Source organism: Amblyomma mixtum, chromosome 9, assembly GCF_055824585.1.
Source record: "Amblyomma mixtum isolate Tamu chromosome 9, ASM5582458v1, whole genome shotgun sequence".
Lineage (NCBI taxonomy): Eukaryota > Metazoa > Arthropoda > Arachnida > Ixodida > Ixodidae > Amblyomma > Amblyomma mixtum.
The window spans coordinates 30,452,928-30,479,620 of record NC_143020.1 but is presented as its reverse complement, the minus strand read 5'-3'; the positions used below and the strand labels follow the sequence as shown (position 1 = coordinate 30,479,620).

General features: G+C 43.5%; 1 protein-coding gene across 1 annotated transcript; it reads right to left on the bottom strand.

The window, feature by feature from the left end:
* Window positions 1-248: 248 nt before the first annotated feature.
* On the bottom strand, window positions 249-24,792 carry LOC149328645 (uncharacterized). Its single transcript, XM_089559046.1, has 5 exons — window positions 24,694-24,792; window positions 13,278-13,382; window positions 6,621-6,706; window positions 3,701-3,917; window positions 249-263 (listed from the first exon to the last, which is right to left on the bottom strand). The coding sequence occupies exons 1-5, from the start codon at window positions 24,790-24,792 to the stop codon at window positions 249-251; spliced, it is 522 nt and encodes a 173-aa protein (XP_089415172.1).
* Window positions 24,793-26,693: the final 1,901 nt, after the last annotated feature.

Genomic DNA, 26,693 nt, shown 5'->3' with positions numbered 1-26,693 from the left:
ATATGCTCCCTTCTGAAACAAGTATTAGCCATGCTGTTCCATCATGATTTGGAATCCTCTAAGAATAACAGAGGCCTCGCAGACTGCCTCATGACAAACCTCGAAGTCGCGTGCGACCTTGATGTGCATCCAATGTCAGTTTCCTGACCGCCAGTTTCGACTGTAATATAATTTAAGATTTTTATTGTCTCGCTCGTAAGTATACTTTGCTCCTTCCGCTTTAGTTTCAGAGCTAAATTTACATAAATTCAGAGGTGACTGACCTGCAGGGAGCAAAGGAAAAATATTTTATGACGTAACACTCTCATTGACCTGCCTAAACTTGTTTATTTCTATTTACTATTTACTTGCTATTTACTCCACAAAATGTACTATCTCAAACCGGTTAACTTTGATTTTGTTGTTCTTTCGTTTCGTAGCGGTTAACTTGTCTGAATGGTTACTATGTTGTCTCCTAAGCGTGCGCGTGGTTGCGAATACTACGTCCTACAGTGATCCTGCAAAAAATCTGCTTACTTAGAAGAATCAATTCAGTGAGTGTTGTAACAAAATTTTCTAGATGCGATGTTGTTTCAAGGAAGCGCAGTAAACTGCTCGTACCGCGGCACGAATTTCTAGAGTTCTGCTTATAATACGGCGATAAAAGTAAAACAGTAGTAAAAAAAAAGTTGTGAAAAGGGCAAGTGCTCCAACACGTTGTCGGGGCACTGTCAATAGATGACGAAAGAAGTGGGCACCTTTTCTTGGACCTTCTATAAGAAAATACTTTTTCCACGTGACAGCCGCAATGCCTGCTGGCATTGCGGCCATCGCTGAAACACCATCATTTCAAACAGCTGTTTGTCATATTTGGAAATTTCAACATAGGATGATGTGCGTTTTTATGGCTGTGTGGCTCACTATTTTATTATTCAGTTTGCTCGCGTTTCAGTGTGTCGGCAGTTACGGTGCGCGAAATGTTAATGCCATGCTTTGTAAGTTCAGAAGGTGGGATTTTTGTTGTTTTGTTTTCTGGGATTTGCTATATGTGCAATTTTTCAGGCACATTTTCATAGCCATTTGTTTTCTCTTTTTCTTAATAATTTGTACCTGGCTTCTTAACTTGATTATTTTTGTTTTCAATTCTTTACACTTTGTGTTGTATATTTGTTCAACTTTATTTGCTGAATCTCCCCTATGTAATGCTGGCATTGGCCTTTAGGGTATTGAAATAAATAAATAAAAGAAATAAACGTTTCCTCTCACAGTTTTTTCTGCTATCAGCAGTAGCAGAGTAAATTTGGGCTTCGTTCTCTTATAAGCACTTCAATGTTTTATTCAAAACCGCATAACATGTACGTTTGCATTAATGAAGACGCGAACTGAATGAAAAAGTTTCGGAATTTTGACATTTTCTCTAATCGTTCAGTTCAGTTGTTCTTGGTGAGTAGTGGTGTTTTTTCGTGTTAAGCAAAGGTTCATGTTTTAAGTCCTAATACGGCGGTGGGAGTAAAAGATTTCCGTGTAATGCTAAACGAAGTGTTTTCTTCTAAAGATTTACACAGCTCATTTTTGAAGCCGTGAAATATAAGGAAATGCAGCATATGCAGGTGTATTCTACCCCACGGCGGACACGATGTCCGCGGTAGTAGTAGTTACGGTATGAACAAATAGGTATTATAAATAATTCGGTGTTATTTGTATTCATAGGGCACAGTAATAAATCGCGGAATGAAACGAATAGATCTTCGTATCTAGGCAAAGTTTTCTGAGTTTCGGAATCGTCCTTGTGGTTTTCTATATCGAACGGCGAACGTTCCGCGTGTAACGTCACGATACCGAAAAAGAATGCGCAACATATTCCGGAAATGCTACAACACCCTCATGCCGGGAGACTCTAGGTGAATACGTCCACATTCTAAACTTTGAGGCGCAGCACACCTGACTGTTGTCATTCCTGGTTAGGTGCTCCTAAGTCACTTACTTGACACCGCGTAGTCATGCAGACGCAAGCTACACGGGGCTTCTGCTTCGGTCACGGCGATGTCAGAATGTAGTAACGGCTGCTAATCTCTCTCGCAGCTTCACCGAACGGGCTGCGCCGATGAGTTCTCTGCTGTACTGCCACGCTGAAGACTGCTTGTGTCTCGCAGTTTAAAACAAAAAACGTCTGGGTGTATTTCGCATTGTTACTCCGAGTTCGGAGAGACACCTCCATCCTTAGGTTGACAGTGTTTCTCTGGCAGCACAAAGGGAGAGGGGAGAGATGACATTCATCCTTAACCCTAGGGAACAATTTTTTCATCAGTTCCTTCTTTTTTGTCTTTAAACTCGTAGTCCCTGTCGTGAATTGCCGCTATTCTACCTTCAGCGAACGTCATCAGTATTTGGCTGATTTAGTACGCATAATTCCACGCTGGATATCTACAACCACAATACCGATTTTTAAATTTGAAAAAACAGACAATGGCACGGACAATGGCAAATCCTTCCGATTCCACTATAACGCATTTTGCCTTGAAGCCAAAAAATAAAAAGTTTTAGTGAAATATTATAAACTATTATTGTGACAACTACATCCTCCTGGGGACACATTGTTTGCCGTAGCAAACAATTAATCTGCTCACACCAGAGCGTCGCAATATTTCACAAGGCTTTTTTATTCGACAAATTCAAAACGCACCTTATTGGTACAGGTTAAAAAGAGCTAGATGATGGAAGCCCACAACAAAAGTTCACACGGGTACACATTTATTTGCCTGTAGGCAATGCGATAGCAATACAAGCCGCTGATGCCTATACCGGAAGTGACGCCCGGAAGTGACCAGATCTGAAGGAATGTCACTTCCAGTTTGGTGTAATCACTTGCCTCCAGTCAGTGCAAATGTTTTCTTCAGTGATGCCGCTTCCTTCCCACCAAAAGGAATGCTAAGATCTAGATACCCCACTCCCCTCTATGCATTTGGCCCCAAGGGGCTTCATCACTATCTAATGAAAAAATTGTAAGGTTTGAGGTGCTGCAGAATGAGGGGGGAGGGCGTCTGAGTTCACTAGCCTGGCAGGCTGTGCCTCCTCTCTCACTCTTTAGCCTTTGGCAGTTTGTTTTCCTTTTTATTGTCAAAAGTACTATTTTGATGCCAACACTACACTGTCGTAAACCCGCGGAGGGTGAAGTAGTGCGGCTGTTCTTTTCTGCGGTGTCTTTTAGACCGTGCATTGCTGGCTAGAAAGCTTGAAAACTAACGAGCATACGAAATAATTTCGGGTACTATTTAGGCTGTAAATATGCCGTCAGCGCTATTTCGTTCACTTTTAGTTTAAATTTTAAATAATACCCCAGAATAAAGTTGCAGCTGCTAGAACACAGAATATTGAAGGGTGACTGAATAAATAAAACTGAAGTGAGAATATTTCTTTATGCTCAGAAATCGGTAAAAGTGCAAAATGTTACTTCAAAGGCATGGTAAAAATATATTAGTCGAGAAATGCATAAAATTTGGTTTTTTACATGGGAAAAGAAAACTCTCCAAAAATTTTTTTCTTGTAATCGCCAAGTTGTTTAAAAGTTCACTGAAGAAACGCTCGAAGTGCACAAGCAACTATTTCAACCCGACTTTCGAAGGAACCTTCCCTCTGAGGTCAGAGCTACTTGTCGCACACTTTGCCAAGACCAAGAGACGCGGTTGCTTGAATGTATGGACAGTTGTGATCTATTACTTACAATTGTTAGTTCAATGATTCTGTCCGGCATGGGTTTCATGAACAGCACGTCCAGAGGAGCGCCATCACGGGTGACCTCCAGCGTCACCCCACTCCTTTCGTTGGCATACGCGAACGAGAAACTTTCGCTGTAGACCTTAAGGAGGCATGCAGTTTCTCCCGTCGACTGCAGCGTCCGCTTTATTGGGTTCGCAGCGGTACCTGTAGTCAGCTCCAGCCTGTAATCAACGTGTAGAACAAGCCGTTCGCAAATGATCAGGTAATAATGGTGCGGGTTTCGAAAATGAGGGTTTTCTTACTTCATAGTACTTCTCATGGCAAGCATTTGGTTCTGAGCCTTTACAGTGGCTAGTGAGAATTCCGGAACCGCCCTTACCACGATAAACAAAAATTTTTGAGAAAGGTCATTCCAGGGCGATGCATGCAAGACTGGTGAAAGAGATAATAAAAGCAATGCTGCGGCTATGAAATTTCAGAAGTGAAATGACCTTAAAATTCTACGAAGGGAATTCTTCCCTCCAGCGCATGCCGAAAACGGCGGACACCTATCCCGCAAAATTCAACTGCCCGAAACGAAAAAAAAGGACAGATTCGGCCTTTATTACTGCATTTATTGATTGCTGGCAAAGCCTCGCGTATAAACCTGGAATCTTCGCTAGCGTTTAACAGCTGCCTTGGCTCAGTTGTAATTGCGCTCGGCAGTCGAAACACGCGAGTTCAATCCCGGCCGCGGCGGTCGAATTTCGATGGAGGCTAAATTCTAGAGGCCCTCGTACTCTGTGATGTCAGTGCACGGCAAAGAACCCAAAGTTGTCGAAATTTCCGGAGCCCTTCACTAAGGCGTCCCTCATAGCCTGAGTAGCTTTGGGACGGTGAAGCCCCATAAATAATAAACCATTAACTAAATGCTAAGGAAGGCGAGCTTTGCACTATGTGTCCAAGGAAACGGTTTGAAATGTAAAAATGAAGCTGCCGCCTAGCAGAAGTCTTATGAACTCCCTCGTGGCAACTATAGAGAGGCGGACCAATGATTCCCTTAGTTTCGCTCCTCTCGTCCTAGGTGCCGCAAGTGGTCTCAAGTTCAGGCGCCGCTTCCAGCGTTAGCATCTCCACTGTGGTCACCTTCCTCCACTAGCAAACATTAGGACGCTTTGGAAGCTAGGAATCTAATACATTTTATTTCTGTCTTGTGTCGTGGTCTCACGCGGCATTGGAAAAACAGTGTGCGGGCGTTGCACTGGATGGTTAATCTGTGACATTAAAACTACACGGCCATGCTGTAAATCTAAAATACCCGACGTATACCGCGCGGAGTAATGGCCAAAACGCGCAACATACCGCGGCACAGTATGCGACAAGAAAGAGTAAGCATGCAGAAAAAAAAATTCTAATCTCACAAAATTCATAGGAAGCAATGAAGCCTGTTCTACCAGTCTATAGCACGGTGAGAATCATTCTCAAAATTTTTACTCCTAGCGCTGTTCATGCGCAAAAAAATAAAAACTGCAGGCTGCTTTCAGAAACAAGTTTTTGTTGTTGCCTCTGAAGTGATGGCACATACCCACGGAGGGGGTATGTGTCAGTGTTTGGTGGTCGCAGCCCCCCAAAAAACTTTGTTTCTTTTCCGCTACGACTGTACTAGGACCCAGAGGAATTTACGCCCTAAACAAGTCATCGTGTCTGTAGGACACAGAACGTGAACTCAGGTTTTGCTAAGTTAAATCCGTCTCTGAAATCAGAAAAGCGCGTTCGCCTATCACTTCATGCAATAACGGCTGCGCACTTCTAGAACTTCTACAGGTGGAATTCTGAAAATGTTTGAGAAAAAAAACAAAAGGAAATATAATAAGAAACTATAACGCGAATAGCGCTGCGTTAGCTGGCTATAGCATCGAAGCAGTGGTTTGTGATTACAGCATTCGTTCTTTGTCGGATGCTTCTCGGATGTACCGGAGGTGCTAAGGATTGCACGCCAGAGCTGCGCTTTTAATTTTCTCTGTAAAGGTGCCCGAACACACTGCTTTACTCGGGGTATGTGGGCTGGTTGGTTGGAGATGTATTTTTGCAGCACGAGTGCAGAGAAGTCAGCGTTCGCCGCTGGGCTATGCGCTTGGTGTACCGATAGACATATCCGCCGGGCCATTACATTTTAGCAACAATCGCTAGAGTCCACTGTTGTCGTCTTAAATCATCAGGATTTCTCGTTGCCTTCTGATGCGTCATCTCAGCTTTTTAACTATAAGTTCTACTCGCTAACGACCCTCTAACGCGCCAATGCTCGCCTGCGATGGAATGTCACAGCACGCGTGTGATTAGGTTGCGCGATCAGCAGAACAGTTATGGAGAAGTGCATCGAGTTGACGTGGTTTCTGCTCACCTGCATGCATTACTTCTAACACTGTTTTTCTGAGGCCTCGGGCACGATCAGATGCCGAAGCCAAAATTTTGCGAAACAGTGTTCTAACTGTTGAAGCAGTAAAATGGACTGACTGCAGCAGCAACCCAGGAACAATCAGCAAGAAGGCACGAGTGGTGCCGACGCAGATTCGCGGAAACTTCCCCAGATGGCGCACGCTGCGTTGGGTTCTAACCGTTTTACTAGTCCGCTTCGTGACGTGGTTGCATTTACACGTGATGCATTTACGCATCACTTGATCGAATTTACGCTACGTTACGTGGTTGCCAGAGATATGTATAGCACTCTGGCTTCCGGTAGTAACTCTGGAGTTACATGATTATCATCACACATATGAAGGAAAAGATAGTAGAGAAAAAGTTCGGCTTCGTAAAGTATGAGGCTCTGAATGTTGAATTATTTCCGGCATGAAATGTTTCTAGTTGTATCTTCCTTGCATTGTGAGAACCGAAATAAGTTTTGGAATGTCACAAAAACAGTTGAAGCTAAACAGGAACCAACTTACTCTATTCCCTGCCGCCATGCTCCGTGGAACAAGGCATATCCCCCATTTCTAATGCTCAGGCTCTCGTGCTTGAAAGTAAATTTGTCCTGTTAGAAGAGTTTAAAGGAAGGTACAATGCAGCAACCAATTGCGACCAAAAATTATTATTTGCTTGATTTCGGCAACAACTACAATCTGTTTGACGCAGTGATTTATTCCAAGAAAAAGTAATTCGCAGTGCACTGAAAACCATAAAAAATTGTCGCGTTGTTTGTTTTAATGAAGTGAGGAAGTAACATTCTGTCTTACATTCCCAATAAATAAATATATCAACACATTTTGGCATTGTTCGAAAGGGCTCCTGTATCCGTGAAAGATGAGAAGCTCTAACGGCGAATAAGCAGCTAGTGTCCAGTTTTAAAGTTAAGGCCGCTAAATAAAATACTGACAGCAGGAATATCATCTGGACTGAGCAGAAATGCTAACTGCACATCAATATAGGCAAAACAGTAAACGTGCCTAAACCTCAAATGCCCTAAATAAAACCGAAGGTACAAGTTGCATCTGCGAGATTAAATACTTTATTCGGAACATTAATCATTGTATTTTATTGTTCCATTCAGGATTCCCGTTTCACTCAAAGTAGCTTTGTGCCTTCCTCTCAAAATAAAAAAACAATCAATTAATCAATTCAAAAGACGCATAGATGCATTCTTAATTTGAATCTCATTTATTATGTTACATATATTCGGTGCATTAAATGTTTGATCTGTTGCTTTATATATCGAATATGAACGTTTATAATTATCTTTTTCTGAAACGAAGAAATTAATGCCACTATACATGTTTATGTTGAGAGAACCAAGGCCACCAGTGAGTCTACGAAAGCACGTGGGTTCAGATGTACTTGTCGCCGTGATTCACAAGGCAATTTTACATTATGGTACTGTGTATGCGTTAAACTGAAGAGTGCATAAATACCTGAAATTTGACAGTGGGGTAGTCCTGCGTGAAGTGGGTCTCCCAAAATATAGTCTGCATTACTGTCAGGGCTCTTGAGCGCCGAATAAAATAGAAGCAGTTCGTCTAGTCTATCATTCACGTCCTCCGGATTGAAGAAGAAATCATCATCAAGTCGAACCTGCAAATACTGTTCAAGCGGTATTTAAACTCAGTTTCCGGGTTCTTCGTGCTCTAACAAAACATACGCGCAACCGAAACGCCGGATAGTAGCGTAAAAGTGGGAATAGTTTTTAGAGAACGAACTTCCGAAGCCTTAAAAGACACATCGCGTACCAAATATTTAATTCTAAACTGGGAATATAAACGTATCGGCATAAAGGTCAGCACATTTCGTTCGTACTAAAGTTGAAGCAGCAGTGATAATTTTGAGGCTTTTTTCATGAAAAATACCTCTCAGTGCTCTTTCCTTGCCAGTGCGTGCAGAAACTGATATTTTCCGCAAGTCAAACGTCCTGGCCATCACATGTCACTGCTGAAAGCTGCAGTGAAGTTCAGTGATGATAACACAGTGCCGTCAAACACTATTGCGGATATCCACACAAATCTGCCTGCGTACATTTTGAGCATCTGAGCAAGGCTTACTATTTCCAATTTCGTTCCCTGCCTGCAACAAGCGCTGATGTGCATTATAGATTATTTTACTTATGCAGTGCGACGGCACGCGTCCATGTAATGCGAAATGGGCCTTGAGGTGGTCCCTGCCGTGGCCAGCCTATGTGAGTCCGATGCGGCTTCAGCAACGCACGGAAGCATCAGCCAATTCGGCCTGATGCGGACAAAGAACAAATAGACTTCTTACTGAGCGCTCACTCTAGCATCGTGCAGGATGCGATGGTCCTGGGAAATGTGTCGTATAGCGACGATAGGATGGTAAGCTGTAGAAATAGCCTAGACGCGAAGAGGGAACGGAAGAAACTAGTTGACCGAAGCCCATTAAGTGTCAGCGATAAGAGGGAAAGTAGAGGAATTAACTATCTGAAGTAGGCGCTGGGACGACTAGATCAGATACTGGAAAGCTATTTCAGAGGATGAAAGATCTTATTAACAAACTCAAATTATAAAAGCGTCTAATCACAAAGAAAGGATACAAGTTTCAGAGCTATAAAGTTGCTCAATGAGCGCAAGGTTACCGACATAGGAAAATTTATTATTAGAGTGAATAGAACATGCTCTAATGAAGCGAGTAGCCTAAACGCTGTGAAAAAGATACTAGGCATGGAAAAAAGTGAGATGTGTGCGTAATTAGCAATGTAATTAGCACTATAGATAAAATAGTTAAAGTAGCGAATGAGTTTTGCACAAATTAATACAGTAACCTATGCAATTACGATGTAAATGAGGGAGACAGTAGCGCATAACATAAGGACGTCCATCCCAGCAGGAACCAAAAAGGATGTAAAAAAAACGTTAGGATCAATGAAAAGGGGTAAAGGAACTGGCGAGGATAAGGTAAAATCACACTTCTTGAAGCACGGTGAGGAGACGGCGCTTGGAAAACCAGCCGCCATCTATACGCAATGGCTTATGACATGGAGCCCTCAGGAAGCTTAGTGGAACGCTGATATCATCTTAATTCATACGAAAGGAAACGTCAAGGACTTTAAAAATTTTTATGTCCTCTTTATCTCCTTTCTAACGGTACGACGCTGTAGGATATTGGGTTTTTTTCCCGTATATGTTTGCTCAGTGACTCAAAACAGCTCAGTGACCGCTCGTCCTGTCTTCTTCCCGTTCTTAAGTCTCGTCCAAGTTCGCGGTTATTCCTCCTCTCCAACATGTCAAACCAACCAGCCCAAAGCTTCCCCTTAGTGACTCAAAAGTTCCTCGGGGGAGCTTGAGGAACTGGATCATAGTAAAGATAGAGAAAACATCACTCCAGACTTCATCGACTACTGCGGAACTTACTGCTATTCGCGTCGCCATTGAACATATTATCGAAGAAATACCCTAGCAATTGCCTGTTTTCACTGATTCAAAAGCAGCCCTTCAAACCTTGCAATCTGCTCTTCGTCATGGGTACCATGAAAAAACTGGTCGCGGAAATACTAGAGCTACACCACACCGCCATCAAAAAATGGCACGGTATTATCTACCAATGGCTGCCAGGACACAGTGGTATCGCCGGCAACCACCGGGTGGACGAAGCCGCGCAAACTGCTCACCAAGAGGAAGATTTTGTGCCCATCCTAATCTCGAAAGCCGACGCAGAGGGTAAGCTTCGAACACTGGCCTGAGAGATCACTCTTGCCTTGTGGTCTTCCGGCCAGTTTTCGAATCAATGTGTATTATCCCTGGGTTCTGACCTGAAGTTACGGCTTCTATACGGCATACCACGACGTGAGGCAACTTTTCTCTGTCGCCAGCGGCCTAAAGTCACTTTCACAAACCACTTCTCTACTGTGAAGGAGCTAAACGCCGCAGCGGACACGGGACAGAGAAAGAAGACGACACAGGGCGGTCTGCCTGTGTCGTCTTCTTTCTCTGTCCCGTGTCCGCTGCGGTGTCTAGCTCCTTCATGTCTCACCAACTGGCCTACACATCTACCCTCCTAAGTTCTCTATTGTGATCAGCATAGCTGATAACTCTGCCTGTGACATCTCCGGCAGTGATGACACCATATCTCATGTTCTTTTTGAATGTCCAACGTACAGTTCTCCAAGTCATTCTCTCCGCCTTGCGCTGGAACCGAACACCTCACGCCAGCTAACGGAGTTCGAGATTCTGGGACAATGACCGCTGAGATCATCGGTGGTGAGGCCCGACAGGCCCTCCTGCGGTTCTTGCGAGTCTCAGGCCTGCACGACAGGTTCTGAGCTTGCCTAAGCCTTTCCGCCTTATAGATTTTGTAATCTCTTTCTTTTTCTCTCACCTTTATATCCCCTCATCTCTTTCCCTAGTGCAGGGTAGCAAACTGGTTTCATCTACCGGTTAACCTCTCCGCCTTTCCTCCTTCTCCTCCTTCCCATATATGCGAGATGTCGTTCCCTGCTTGACATTCATAGATCTCTGGTAGTCCTCATAGCACTCCTGGCGCAATGGCGCAGGGGCTAGCAATGCCCCAGTGCCCATGCGATCGCAGATGCTCCCAGTGGTGGGCCTTGTGTAGCCCTGGTCGCTCTTTGCGAACGACCAATCCTTAATTTTGGTGTCACCATCCATGGTTGCCAGTTTGCAAACTATCCAGTGGGCAGTTTATGATGACACCGCAACGTCAGATCACTAGGGGGCCAACCTGCCTCCTAAGTTGCTCTCTGCCGACTGCCTACCACAGCCATTCCCATGATATTTCGGTCATAACGCTGAGGCCGACATCTGTAAGGCTTTCGCAGAGTACTCTCGTCAACAGACCATGTTCGGACTATCAATAATGTGAAGGCGAAATGGACAAAATATGAACAACACATTTACATAGCCTTCATGGATTATAAGAAGGCATTTGGCTTAAAGATATATAGGGAAAAAGATAAAAAGGATGTCGTTAACAGCTGCACAGCCACCGTAGTGTTGTACAAAGTTATCAATCAAGTTACAATAAGGGAGGATGTCAGGCACAGAGACACGATCTACCCGGTACCTTTCAGCGCCCTTTTAGAGGAGGTATTCAGCGGCCTGGACTGGGAACAGTTGTGGATAGCAAATAATGAACAATAACTTAGTAAGGCATGTTGACGGGCTAGTTGGTTATTCATCTTGAAACTTGGGAAAAAACTCACCTAGGCACAAATGACTTTCACGACACAAAACGAGACGAGGAGGCAACGGAACAATAACTTAGTATTCTGGAATTCGCTGATGACATTGCCTTGCTGAGTCACTCAGAGGAGGAATTACAAATATTGTAAATGACTTAGACAGGTAGAGCAGAGCTGTGAGTCTAAACTTAATATACAGAAACCTAATGTCCAGCAGTGTCAGCAATAAACATCAGCTCAGAATTGTTAGCGAGGTGCTCGAATTGGTAACGGGATACACGTACTTAGGACAGGTAGTGACCGCAGTTCCGGATCGTGAGAGCGAAATACCCACAATTATAAGGATACATGAAGCACATTTGGTAATTTTTGCTCAGGTGATGAATGGCAGCTCGCGAATATTTCTGAGGAACAAACTATATAACATCGCTATCTTACTGGTACTCATCTATAGGGAAGAAACGGGGAGGCTGACTAAAAGGGTTCAATTTAAGTTAAGGACAATGTACCGTCATGTCAAATGAAAAAAGTTGTTACGTTAGGATACTCAAAGAGGGCAGAATGGGTCAGAGAAGAGACCAGTGTTAGTGCCACCCGAGTCGAAATTTGAAATCAAGAGGAAGAAATTTTGTCATCGTATGTTATGCGAAGACAAGATAACGATCTTCGTTATCTCGTCGTCGCATCGCAGGTCGGTAAGAGACTAGATTCCGAGAGAGACTAAGCGTATGACGGGGCAGGAGAGAGTTTTTTGAATGGAGGTGATTTAGAAGTTTGTAGGAACGGATGCCGTAACTGGCACAGGGCAGGGTTAATTTGAGGGATATGTGACATGCCTTTGCCCAGCTGGGGGTGTACTCGGGCTCATGGTGACTATCGGGTTGATGATTTCTCCGCGCAACTATTTCCGTATTATTCAGAGATGTGCAAAGAGCTGCAAATGAAGAATGTCTTCAAAATTAATGCGTGACTTTGAAAGCTCAATTCACAGGGAACTAGTGCTCATGCTATATTGGCTTATAGCGCTATGTCTCGTTCTTTCAGAGAGAATGACTTGATTTTAAATCAGTTAAGGCTTGTGGAAAAGGATGAGAATTCTTGATCAAGAGATATAGATTAATACGGTGCTGCTAACCATTCTTATTGAGGGCAGACGACTGTTGTATGGATATAGAGAACCGAAATGTTTAATCTTTTTAGCGCAATAACTATCCAAGAAATAATAAAGTAACGAACGACACTCTCCCGTAACTATTGCCATAGATATCAATCGTGGTAGATGATGATGATGACGGTCAAGAGCTTTATGGCACAAGGATAGCCTTCTGCCAAAGAGCCCAATGCACGGGGTATTATTTATTTAGACAAGGTGAGGCCAAGCGCCAATTTCCTTAGCGTTTCGCCTAAGGTACGACGAGCTCCAGTATAGGAGAGCTCTAGTACCCGTTGTAGCCCCTGTGATTACCTGGCGGCTGAGGTTATTGGATTCCGCACCTCCGTCATGCTTAGGTGGATGCTCAGACCACTTGGCCCATGTTGCTGTGACCATTTATGCCTGCAGAACTGAGTCGTATTTTTATGGCCCTCTTCTGGTTACAATATAAAAAATATGGTCAGGCGAAATTTTTACCACTTATTAATCAAAGCATGAACTAGCAATAAAAATATATTCTGCGTTTTTCATTTTAGAGCCTCGATTGCGGTTAAACTTCAGCAATTTGTCAATTTACCTCTACGTCTCTAAAACTCACAAGAGGCGCTACAAGATACCGCACTATTTAAGGTTGTATATTTTTTTCTAGATATTCTACGCTAATTGTAGCAGTCAAATGATGACCGTGCAGCAAAAAGGTCGGAGGTTCAGGGCAACTGATTTAGCCACATCTCTTGGTACTCGCTTAATTTGATCCTCAATATGTGCTGAATTTTTTTTTTCACGTGGAACTGGAAGGCAAATACTTACCACTTCCGACTTGATTTCGAGAACATGGAGACCTTTGACAGGCGACGTGACATTCTTCAGTCTCACACGCTGCAAATTTCCATCCAAAACGTACAAGAGGCCATACTGTGAAGCAAATTCGAATCGAAGATAATGCTCGTACTTCTTTACTTTGTTGGCGAAAAATATATGACTTCGGCCGCTGCAAAACCCAACGTGCGAGTTAGTTATAAGCTACGTGTACCTTGGAAGAAAGAAACTTCAAAAACTGAAAAAAAAAATGAAATTTGCGTTAATTCATTATCATGATCCGTTGATCAGTAATGGCATCCAGACATCATCAAATAACGTGCTAACGCTTCTAAACACGGGGAAAATAGTACAGGCCGCAGTGCGGCACCAGTTAATTCGTTTTAAAGAACATGTACTACAGCGCCTTAAGCTATCGCAGGCTACCTCGGCAAATGCGTATGTACCTAAGTATACGTTCAACTCGCCAGGGTAGAGTTCGTGCAGTGGACATACCTGTCATCTTGCGCGATTTAATCCACATGAAAGTTCATCACACATGAATACAATAAACTGTCTATATAAGTACCAATGAGATTTGAACTGACATTTATAGAACCTTTAGGAACTTCATTTACCAAAAACTCAAAAGGTTGGGCATCAAGGTGAACATGAGTGGTTGTCCATTCGAGTCCCCTAACGCACGTCCTTAAGTTCTGCAACCTGAAGCAACAGCATGTTCATATCCCACCGCCATCTCGGCCAGGTCTCTTCCCTAGATCACCATAATTCGATTTCTCCTTCCCTCTGACCTGTGCTTCGCGTTCACAAAGGTTTTCATCCTCTCCACTGGATTACAAAATGTCACCATCGTGATTGCCTTCGCACTATGTCCCACGGTATAGCTTACTCTCTTTGGGCAGACGCAATACGTCAGCCAAAAAGGCGCTAAACGCAGAGTTGGATCGCATGATTTTTTTTTTAATGTCCGCTCATTGGAATCAGCCTGACGGCGCATGGTTAGCTGCTCTCTTTTAAGTGTTTATGAGGATACTTGGTACCAAATCTGATGCGGCACAAAAAGAACACAACCTTTGAGATGTGACAGCGTCTGGATGCTACCTTATTTCTTAGTGTGGTTGAAACCTCTTTCTCGACGGCGTTTTATTCATGCATCAAACATTAAAAGATCAAGCACCCCTGTGTTCAGAGGAGCGAACTTGGAAACCTTAGGCTGCTCTCTTTGGCGGATTTTCCAGCGGCACGTTTTCCATCTTCGAGAGCGTAGGGAGCGCTGCCATTTCCATGAAATTTCAAGTCGCCGCTTTTCAAGAAAGGTCATTTTGAACTTTGCAAGACTGGTAAAGTTATCATTTCTGGTTGAGCATCTTGTTCGCGTGACAACTAGAATTACATGGATTGCTTTGAAGCGTCGCCTACATCTGTTTTGTTGGGGAACGGTAAAAGTAGATGCACTGGTAAATGAAAAGAATTTGGGCACAGCAAACGGATCCTCTGTACTGCGCTCCTTTTTAGTGGCGGCATCTGTGGGATGTCGGGCTTAGTATTTGTTTTGATAGGATTGGCTGCGGTGTGGGCACCTCGCTCTCTGTAATCTTCGCTCAAGGGGTTGGTTTGGGCAAGGCTTAAAAAAATTAAACAATTAGGAACTTTTCAGGAAGAGAGAGAGAGAAAAAAACTTTATTTTCTTTAGGCAGAAATGATTAACAAGGCGAGCGAACCGCTTTGGCATGTGGGTTATGCTACCACGAGGACAAATTTAGAGATAATTGTCGTTATGAGCTCACGAATTACTTAAAATAAATTCAACTTTTAACACTGCCGTTGGCCTGGATAATAACATTAGAAACCTAAATGCCTATGCATTTCTGCTCTACTTAGTTTGTACCAACCGATCTTGACACCCTGCTCCTTCATTTCGCCCAATCCTTCTTTCCTCGCACACGCGTTTTCTGTGAAATTGTCCACCAAGTATTCGACAATATCCGAAAGATTACTCGTGCATGGTAGTGATGATCTTTGCAGAAAACGTCCCTTCGTGACGAAGCTATCCGGCACGGCGTTTCGTCTGAAAATCGTCTAAAGCAAGTTTTAAAGCGGACAATTTCCCTTTAACTTTTGACTAACGAAATGAAAGCAACGACATGAGTAGCAGCTACGATCCACAGGGAAGGAGTTTCGCGGCTATTTCCTTTACCTTGATGACGTAAATCCGCTGGTTTCGGTCATTGCTCAAGCGCACAGCAGTCATTACTTGCGCATGCAAACACAGTTATACCAATGCAGTGATCATAAATTACGACGAACGTCAAGTAATCAAAATAGGGTGTCCCCCAAAAGACTACCTAAGTGTAAAAAAATCAGTTGTATCAAATAAAATATTTCTTTACGACTATAGTGTTTGCCTAGGAGGACTGCAAAAAACAGGCCGTATGAGGTGATATTTGGAGTCAACAACTGCAAACTGAGAATCATGTGATTCTTTGTATTAGCTGAACGTTCAGTCGTTCTTAAGAAACACTAGCGGGCTGTCTATCAGTGACCGATATGAAAAGTTGCCTGTAGAAAAACGTAATTGCCCTTGAGTCGTCGTCGCTGCGACGTCCAGCTGTTCAGGTGCAGGGAAAAGACAATACAGAGCAGCAAAACTCTTGTAGTTTTGCGTCCGTGTTCTTTATATGCAAGTTTTCCGGCGCGGCACATCTCTCTGATTTAGCCGGAAGTAAAGGTCGGGACGGCAGTGGTGAAAGAGGATGTGAAGCATTGGCTCCTAAGTAGGCCTAATCATGGGGGTAGCTGTGCGGCCTTCATAAGTCACCAAGCGGCATCACGAACAGAGAGCCCAAATTTCAATAGTCGGATGCGATTCGATATACTACTTCGATACCCGATTTTCTCTAAAGCCAATGACGCAGACCGATTGTCGTGAAGTTGAGCTTAGTTCCGTTTCACGTTAAAGCGCCTTGCAATGCCACACTAGCACGTGCAGAGGGATCAATTTCGACGTCGAAACAAATCGTTATACACTGTTAGGTACAGAACCTCACCTCAGGGGCATCTGCCGCTGCTACCTTGAGTTATATACTACTATAGCGAAGTAGCACCAAGAAAATTTACTACTCTTTAATGAAACCAAATGACTAATCGCTATGATTAAAATGTCTAGCAAATTTTAGTAAGCTTATTGAGTAGTAGCTTGAGTCTGCTTTTTGACGCCAACGAACGCCGTCAGCATAATCGCGAAAGGGTGGCGTACGATTTTGAATGCCGTACTTCGCAATTTTTTAACTTTTTCCGCAAACATTACGTATGCAAAACACACACTACGTACAGTGACTGCAAAGTAAATAGTTTATTTCAGTTAATTAAGAGTTTACTGGTCGCAATAGCGTCTGACTGAGTCCGCCTGCTCGCATAAACTGTACGCTTAACGAGTTTCACACGCTGTTCATCGTTTGTTAAACAAAAAGAAAACCTCAGTGCTAGTAGTTTTGAATGCTATGTATATCTGTACGCATGGAATCGTACTGACCACCGCTGACGATCACAGTCGCGTTGAATTGGTTTCATAGGCTGAACCTTAGGCCTGTCGAAAAAGTCTACCAGGGCTGGCAGGTGAGAGAGGATATGGTAGAGAGAGGGTGCGGTAGATGGTCCTTGGCGATCACAAAATGAACAAGGGAGGGGAAAACCTCAGGTTGCTAGAGCCAACGTTTCGACAAGGGGACTTGTCTTCGTCTGGGCAGATAAGTAGACTAGAGAGATAAGTAGAGAGGAGGCAGTTAAGTAGACTACCAAGAGGAACAACAATTTTTGATCTTCTGCCTCTGACTTTCGTCAATATTGTCTGAGAAAGATTCGATCTTAGGTGACTATGTTTTACACGACCTATCTTCTGCATTTTCACAGCATCAACACGCTTCCTATGCTGCGGCGTCATGCTTACAAACAGCCTGAGAACGACTGCACCGCTGCTTGCAATATTGGTCTGTTATGTAGTCGACTACAACGCACAACATTCTGCTGTTTCCATTTTCTCGCCTAATTCTTATTTAACACAAGCTGATGTCCTTTCAGTAACGAAATAATTGCTCTCAAAGTGTATTGCGAATAGTCTAAAAACGTACTATAGTGGGCTTATGACAGAAGCCAACAGGCACAGAAACCAAGGGGCACAGGGGATTTTTAGTTTATTTATTTATTTTGTGGTGTTGATCACTCTAAAATATTACTGTATATGCTGTCGCTTAAAGCTAATTGATTAGAAAAGCAGAAGAAAAAACAACCACATGCCGCCGGTGGGATCCGAACCCACGACCTCCGAATTACGCGTCCGGTGCTCTACCTCTGAGCTACGCCGACGGCTGTCAGATCTGCTTTCGGGGGTATTTATGTTTACAAGTAACCTAACCTTGAGAGTGTTCATCAGCGCCACCCTAGTTCATAAGCGGCGGACGTAGAACGTCCTGAGTGGGCTTAATTATGTTTAGAATTTTTTTCAGTGGGAGTACAATTTAGGAGTTTTGGATTAAATTTTTCTGTTCTCCGCGCACTGGTTATGTCGTTTTTAAGATTTTGGTGATAGAGATTTTCTTTATTTTTACTGATGCCTTTACTTACCGCCATGAAGCGTTTGTGAAGATACAAACAACCCTTACGCGAATATGAGAAAATGACATCCGATGAAGTGTTACATCCTGAGTGTACAGATGAGTAAGCGGATGGGGTTGCTAAGCGCTTCTGTTTTTTTTTTACATTTATTAATCCAATCTGATTGCAGAACATAGCGTGTACTGTTATATTTCCTTTATTACACACCAAACGAAACGTATCTTTAATAAAAATTATAAACTGCTTTAAGCTTTCGTGTCAGAGTGACGATGGCTCTCTTAGTAGTATGTTCTGCATTCTGATATAGTATGTTTAGATTAAGCCATTAAATCAGACCTAGGAAAAACATCTTATCAGGGCCAGCCTGCGAAGTTTAATTAAAGATGGCACAGAGGTGGAATGCGCACCAAAACATAATTTAAAGAGCATCAGACAGTGAGAAGCAAATTTTTGCAAACGCTGCAATAGGATGAGTAGACTGAAAGAAGGAAAATATATGAAACACTGTTTATCAAATGTTGTTTGAAACCGTTTCATAGCTGGCTGTACGGTCTAGGCTCGGTAGATGTTCAGCGACTTTAAATACAATACAAATACTGGTCTAGTCCATATGCTGATGTGTTTTGCAACTTGTGCTTTCATGCTTTTTTGAATTTTAAGTCAATGTATACCACTCCTGCTTGGGCACTCAGCCTGCAGTATGTTCAAAATAAATAAAAATAAAAATATACAAAAAGATGAAGTGCTCTATAACCATAAATTCCTCGGCTGCAAGGAAGAGACGGCTTATCAACAGACTAGGCTTTTCACATTAGTTTCCCTGAGACTTGCGCTTCTGTGCCTGTTTGCTCCCGTTCTTCTCATTCACAGCTGTTTGAACAGCTATCAACTTCGTAACCCTCCTGCGCAACTATTGCGCAGTTGGAACTCAGTTTCAGGCCTATGAGCACCATTCGCGACATGCAATGAACGAAAATAGCCAGTGTAAAACATGCCGCGGTAGTCTTAACGTTCTAACATTCGCTTTTCTGTATTCAGCCGCTAGCATAATTTGGTGAAGCCTCTGAATCGCGTTTCTGCTTTTTTATCTGTTCATTATTGGCACTTACCTATTTATATTGTACCTTACACATGCTCATGCACTGTAAATTACTCTTTTTTCTCTATTGAAATATCCCTGAAATTTTGCGGGGTTTAGAGGCAGTGCTCGTAGTCATAACTGGTGCGAACATCTCTGTATTGCCCAAGTGTCAAACTTTACAGCTCTGATTGGTCAAAACAAGTTGGCTAGAAGACTGCCACTCCATATGCCGAATTCAGAACCACTCTGCTGCTCTCAATGGTCGTCTAATAACAACACGTAGAAGGCTGCGCTTAGCTAGGAGCTCAGGCGAACCTCCAGAAATATGGAACTATACATATTTCACAAAATAATTTGCAGCACTGGGGATTCCACGATGACCTCAGCCTATGAGAATGGCGTGCGATTCACAAATATGTCCTACTTCCTCTTCACTCCGCGACCGGTGGCTCTATCTCTCAGAAGTAAAGACTACCAGAGTACAGCTTTGTAGCATGCCTCTGTAGTGCTACGTTCATGAGGATTTTTTTCTGTTAATTTCACCACTGAATGCAATGCTCGCTGTACTTTAGAAAAAAGACAGAATACCTTCCTATGTGCTGAAATATTTGTTTTAAAAAGTTCTACAAACTTTAAATATTTGATGAGTTATTTGCTGTGTTGGGGCGTTTCTGATTGAACAAGGAATATGTGCCTTCCCTTGTCCTGAGAAAGAACTTGAGATGGAGTAATATCATGCATGTGGTCTTCTTCGCAACATTCACTTGGTACAAATCAATATCTCTGTTATATATTACGGCCTAAACAGCCACTTCGGTTTCAGTGAAAAACTTCTGCTTCCATGTAATTTTCGCCCTTAAGCATATCGGTAAATTTATTGTGCATAAAATGGCATCAGGAGTGCCTGATTTATCGCAATTAGCACTGCGGTACTCTGCCCACCTGTGCGGACAAATTATCTTACCCACTGGCGTCTCCTTTGTATTCAAAGAAAGTTGTGAAATTGAATCTATATCCCAGGGGTGATGGCAGCTCTAACTGAAGCTGTTTTTTGTCCGTGTGGTAGCCACCCTGTAAGCAGCCATGAGAAAGTGCCTTAAGAAAACAGTCTTCAGCGTTACACTTTAATGATGACGCGCGAGGAAGTGTAACCACTTAGTAGTGTCACGCACGAATGCAGACAACACTCACCGAAACCAAAAAGCATATGATAATTTTACCCCTTTTGAATTGTCGTGGTGTTGAACAGTGGGAAAGTGATACAGCAGTCATTTTGGGGCTTCAAGATGATTAATTAAAAAGAAGAACAAAAATAAGCACAGCCAGCGGTGGGGATTCAAAACCACGACTTGCAAATTTTGCGTACGGTAGTCGAACAACTGAGCAACGGCGACGGCTGCTTAATCTTCTGCTTGTGGGGTATTTATAATGCGTGTAACAACCTTATGAGTATTAATACGCGCAACCCTCATCCATAGCGGCGGTCGTAGTAGGTCCAGCATTACTGCGAGTGTAACATGGGGCGTAATCGAAGGGTCAAAGCGGAAGCTATGTGGAGACTCTCTTATGCTAACTCTGGCATCACGACCGCCAGAACCGAGGGCCAAGTTAAGCTATTAAGCTCGCAAGGGAAAAGACGGGCTCGTTCTGACGGAGATCAATGAAGCAAACAATCACCGAAACCAAAGAGCATAGGACGATGATACTTTTTTATTCTTTTTATGATCAATGGGAGATTAATAGTATAATTATTTTATTGCATAATGATGAATGATTAGAAGGCAGAAGAAAAAACAACCACATTATGCCTGCGGTATACATGCTCCGACCTCCGTATTTCCCGCCTGGTGCTAATTGAGCTACAGTGACGACCGTCCTACCTTTTGCTTACGGGGGTATGTATGACGCGCATCACGTAACCTCGAGTGTGTTCACGTGCGCCACCTACGTGCATAGCAATCACATTTCACGTGGCACTCTCCGTAATACAGAACTTACTACGTCCGCCGCTATGGAGAAGGGTGGCGCTGGTGAACACTCTTAAGGCTAGGTTACACGAATCATAAACACCCCGCAAAAAGAGGGAAGAACAGCTGTCTTCATTTCTCAGTTGGTAGTGCACCGGAAGGAAAACTCGGAGGTGGCTGGTTCGGATCCCACTGGCGGCATATGGTTGCTTTTCTTCTGCTTTCTAAACAACTATCATTAAACGATAACCTATACAGGCTATTAATCTTCTCTTGATCAATACCACAATTTAAAAAAAATGATAAAAGTAACTTGAGAAAAAAACATCGCAGGAACAGGGACACAAGAAAAGAAGACGACGGGACAGGCGCTGTACTAGCACCTGAAGGTTTATTGCACGGAACACGAAAAAATATACTCTACAAACAACCAGGAGCACGCATGATCGACGCCAACAACACTGATTAGATCTTACAATCAGCCATGATCTTCAAGAAACGATATCTCAAAGTCATGAACGAGGACGGATGGAGTGCTTACGCATTTGTCGTGGTTTTTCTGAATATGAAATGCTTCGCTAATTTCCCTAGTTAATCTATCTTTGTTATTGTACAAGACCTTTGTGTCGTTCAAAAGTGGAAAACATTGTTGGGCAGCAGGCGTGGAGGTGTTACTATTACATTCTTTGTAGTGCAAGGCTAGGTTCGAGGAAGGGGCCCCTTTCAAAGAGGTTTTATATTCACGCAGGCGGGAATTTAGGCATCTTCCCGTCTGGCCTATATAGCTCTTGCCGCACGTGAAGGGAACCCTGTACAGCGCCTGTCCCGTCATCTTCTTTTCTTGTGTCCGTGTTCCTGCGCTCTTTTTTTCTGAAGAGGTACCAACTCGCTCAACTCGCCGTTTTACTGAAGATAAAAGTAACGTTCCCTATGTTCTTTGGATTCGGTGATTGTTGGCTTCGGTCAGTTTAAGGCGTGAGCGAATGCGTATTGACCACTGTTCCTGTAACTGTAGCGACCGCCGTGGGCAGCACCGCGGGGATCCTACCTACGTCGGTCGCCAGCTGCAATTCCCCGAGTGTCAGTAAACTTCGCCCTCGTACTCGCGCGGGTGTTCATCAAGCTTTATAAGTTTCTAGAGTGGCGTTTGGCTATTCTGCTGCAGGCGGTTGCGACGAAGGGAACGAAAACGAAGGATCACAAATTAAGTCGTGACTATGCGGTAGCCAGTCCGAATGGGTGATGTCAATCGAAATCCCCCTTCGAAGCGCGCTTTCCGGTTCATGGAACAAGCAACCTTATTCCAGATCGCCCATTGGAATACGCTGTAGATGCATTAGAGGGAGAAAAAATTGTACAGACGAGTTCGCAACACAAGAAAAAGCAAACAACCCTGTGAAAAAAAGTTATATGATGCAATAACCTCATAGATCATTCATCATAGAATATAATAAAATCTGTAGGACATATCATAGAATCTCTATGCTATATCATACAAATTGTATGACATATCATACAGATTGTATGATATGTCATACAGATTGTATGATATTCTATGATGAATGGTCTATGAGGTTATTGCATCATATAACTTTTTTTCAGCAGGGAACTCTTTCTTGAATGTGCAGAAAATAAGAGAAGTATATTCAACTAAAATCGATCCAGCGTTTACTGCTCCTCGCCGCAGTGGCTCAGTGGTTAGAGTGCTCGGCTGCTGACCGGAAAGACGCGGGTTGGATCCCGGCCGCGGCGGTTGAATTTCTTTGGAGGAGAAATTCTAGACGGCCGTGTATTGTGAGATATCAGTGCACGTCAAAGAACCCCAGGTGATCAAAATTTCCGTAGCATTCCACTACGGCGTCTCTCATAGCCTGTGTCACTTTGGGACGTTAAATCCCATAAGCCGAATTAAACTTTACCGTTCCGCAGCGTAACAGTTTGACGCCGCGTTTCCGCCCGCTTGATCCGCAACTGGGTGACAGCGCCATTTTCTGGACACATTGTGATGCATGCTCCCCTTCTTTGCGAGGCAGTGCAGCGGAAACCCGCACTAGAAATCTATCAACCTTGGCAAGTAGGGATGCGAGAGCTAGGGCGAATTTGATAGTTACGCGGGGAACTGTTGTAACAATCACGCGGCTCGAGATAGCAGAGTCGCGGTGCGGCCCCGCAGCAGCTCCAGCCTCCTGAGCCCTGATTTCTTCAGTTTTGCGCATGCCTGGACTTTATAATTATCCCCTCTTTTGTTTCGGTCAAATGTTTAGGGGAATCCCGACAAGTTGGAGTAGATTTGTAATAAGGGAGTAATTACTCATTGACATCCACCCGAGCGCAGCCATACGGCTACAAAGGAAAGCTATACAGCTTTCTCAGAAACTTCGTAGTTAAGGAAAAACTCGTCCTTGTCCGGGGTTCGAACCCGGGATCACCGCTTCACCGAAGCAGTCACTCTACCAATTTAACTAACCGGGACGGCAAGCTTATGGTAGGACTAGAGCGAATTGATCAATAGCTCGAAGTGTTTTCTCAATAGAGGTGTAAAAGTAAGATATGAAAAAAAGATTGGCGGTGGTTTAGCTGTGGTTAAAGCTGGAGTGACGCGATAGCTGCAGCTAGCCGAGTGTAACTCGCTGAGTCGAATTGCAAAGTCAGTCTTTTGCCGCTCTGTTTCGCTGAGCGTTCCTTCATCATCTTCGTCCCACCTGGACGTGGATTCACCTTCTCCCGCTCTCCACTCCTTCTTCACTTGGTTTCGCCGGCGCGCCGTGCCCTGGCAGCTGCTCCGCACCACGTGACCCCCACGTGATCAGCCACGGTGCCATTACGCTGAAGGCTCGATATGCTAGCATAATGTAGGTGCGCGGCGCACACACCAGCTGCGTGTTATGACGTCACTCCGTGCATCCGCACAACTGAAGAGGCGGGCGGCGTCTGATCTGCCGTCGGCGCAGCGGCGAGGTGCGCGGCGCGCACACCAGCTGTGGGCTATGACGTCACTCCCCGCATGCGCACAGCTGGCGGAGCGGTGGTGCCACGGCTCAGCGCGCAACCAGCTGGCCTTGCGAAGCCACTGGCGTAGTGTAGCTATCGTTACAATAGATATCGCTACAAAACTGTGCTTGCGACTTTGGCCTTTATCCGATGTGGGAAGATTGTGTTCCGAATTTCGGTGCAGCAAATGGAACGCTTTAGCGCTCGATGTCTCAGTCGAGGCGCTCGAGCAGTTAAGAGTTACAAGGCGAAGAAGATGAACCTGGAAGACGAAGAGATCAGACAGAACCTGATCTTCAGTGAAAGGAACCTCCAACGGAGCATCTTGCTCTTTGTCGCCGCGCAACAAAGTACTAAGAATCAAGCGCCTTGAGAGCCTAGGCGACAGTTTTGTGCCGGCCAAAACACTCTTGAATAGAGAAAAGCGTGGTAAAAAGTACACTCTTTGAATAGTTACCGCCTCGGGGTTGACACACATGGTTCATGGCCGAAACAATGAGGCCACCATACCACTATAAAGCGTAAATAACCTCGAGCAATGAGTTCTTACTGTCGTCATAACAGTCACAGATACATCATTAGAAACCTATTATAACGTCGAAGGGTCAGGAGAGTCAGATTCAAAACATTCAATAGTCTAAAACATGCGACATTTAAATCAGCAAAAACTTCTATTCAACCACGCCTACGTGTGTTAAATGTAAATTTTTTAAAAGACATCCCAAGGCAGTTAATAGCCCTTGGTGCCAATCCTTACCGAATAGAAGATGTGGGCTCCTGTAGTATTTCTAGCGGCGACAATTATTTCGAACTGCTTGGCTGTTGCCTTCATTAATGGTGCCTGAAAGTAAGCCATGGAGACGTTCCACCGAGTGTTGCTTTCTTCAAAAAATTAAATCTCTTCAGGAAGTCCTGAGCGTGAGTCTCTAGCGGGATTCCGACTCCAAGTAGCTAGCAACGTTAGAATGCTCTAGAAGGCGCCTTTTCCCTATGAGCCTTTTGGAACAGTGATCAGTGCGAATGATTTATGGCTGACGGACGCCGTTCATTACTTCCAGCTACTTCTGCCTTCGACTGTATTTGGAGGTGCAGCTGGTAGCGCAGCACGATAGAAGCGTACGGGTCAATATTTCGATGGAAGGTAAGGAAAAGGGAGTAATGAGCATAATTTAGCTCCGGAATCTCACACATCGAAAGCTCGAAGACTATACGTCCCTTCCAACCAGAAAAAATTTTTCTCGTTAAATGAGTCGTTAAAATTATAAATAAGAACTAAGATCGAGGGAACATAAAAGGATGGCACGGTAAATTATCCTGGAGTGGTCATTTTTTTCAACTTCAGCTTAAGAGGATAGTTTAAGAAATCATCAGAAGAGAAGTAAGCTTAAGGAGAAAGTGACGAAAATTAACATTTAGGAAGGAATCACACAGTTTTGAGAACGGCAGCGTGGGCTAGGTGGTTAGCCATGTTCAAATCATGAAAGCGCTCAGATGACAGGGACACATAGAGAGACGTGCACGAAGTGCGCTTACTTCGTATTGATTTTATTTCATCCGAGAAGCGGAAATTTATACTGTTGGTTTCTCACCTGCGCATGCTGACAAGGCTTCCGCTAAAGAGTGTTGAACGGCGAATTCTGAACGAAAATCTCGGAACCCGATGAAAGAAAAAACATCCTTTTATCCGACAACAAAATTTGAGGAGCACTTACGCAGTCATGCCCAGTTTGCTCCAGTTCCGAAGCTTCAACAATGCGTCGGGTGATTTTGCATTTGCTCTGAAAAAAGAACTGTACAACTGTGAAAAATAGGACGGGTAACCACTCTTACTTTTGCCTTTGATACAAAGAACACTCATATGCCCCCTCTTCGGATGTCCGCAGTATTAATGTGCTTCAGAAATCCTCATAAGGCGCTTTCGATAAATAAGGACATATATTTGCATTCTTCTAATTGTAATTCATGCATCTGCCAACCATTACAGTTCGAGCCAGTGGTCAAATATTTAGGAATTTTTTTTGACCAGCACCTATCCTGGAGTGACCATGTCTTTTACGTTTGCAGAAAACTGAGGCCTGTCGCAGCCATGATGTATCCTTCGAGGGAAAAGCCCTGTCAATATTCGAAGAACTGTATATAAGTCATTAGCCGAAACAGTTATCACATACGGTATCACCTTGTATGGTACGTGTTCTGACCACAAGAAACAAAATATTAACCGAATAATTAAAAGAATTGTCAATAGCATAGCCTATGGAACGGAATGGGAACACATAGAGACACATGAGAAATTCCGCATACTAGGAATATTTCCATGCATGAGCTATTTAAGTATACTGTGTTCTGTGTTAACCCGCCACTATTATTCTAAAAATTTTAAGCTATTAGTAAAGAAAGATGTATTACAACGAAAAACTGAGAAATATGTTAAACCACGAGTCTTTACAACCTATGGAAAGAAAGCCAGAAATTATGTACCTCAGGTATTCAATGAACTAAGTGAGATGCTGTACGATTTAAAACCACGAGCTGTAATGCTGAGAGAAGTAAGGAAATGGTGTTAACTGTGTGTTGTAATGTGTGATTTTTTTTTTGCCAAGTGGGAAACTTGACGGGTTTCTTTTTTTCATTTTTTTATATTTTCTCGTTTTTATATTTTGTTCGCATAGGATTGTATTACTTGTATTTACCTTCTATTATTATTTTTCCCGTTATGTGAATATTGTGAATGTATAAGGATGCAACACTGGCTGCCTG

Excerpts from the sequence above, each read along its gene's own strand:
- LOC149328645 (XM_089559046.1), bottom strand. The coding sequence starts at position 24,792 with ATGGCTTACTTTCAGGCACCATTAATGAAGGCAACAGCCAAGCAGTTC. Across the intron at positions 13,383-24,693 it reads GAGCCCACATCTTCTATTCG|TATGGCCTCTTGTACGTTTT; the intron begins GTAAGGATTGGC and ends TTTGCTTCACAG. Across the intron at positions 6,707-13,277 it reads TCGAAATCAAGTCGGAAGTG|GACAAATTTACTTTCAAGCA; the intron begins GTAAGTATTTGC and ends CTCTTCTAACAG.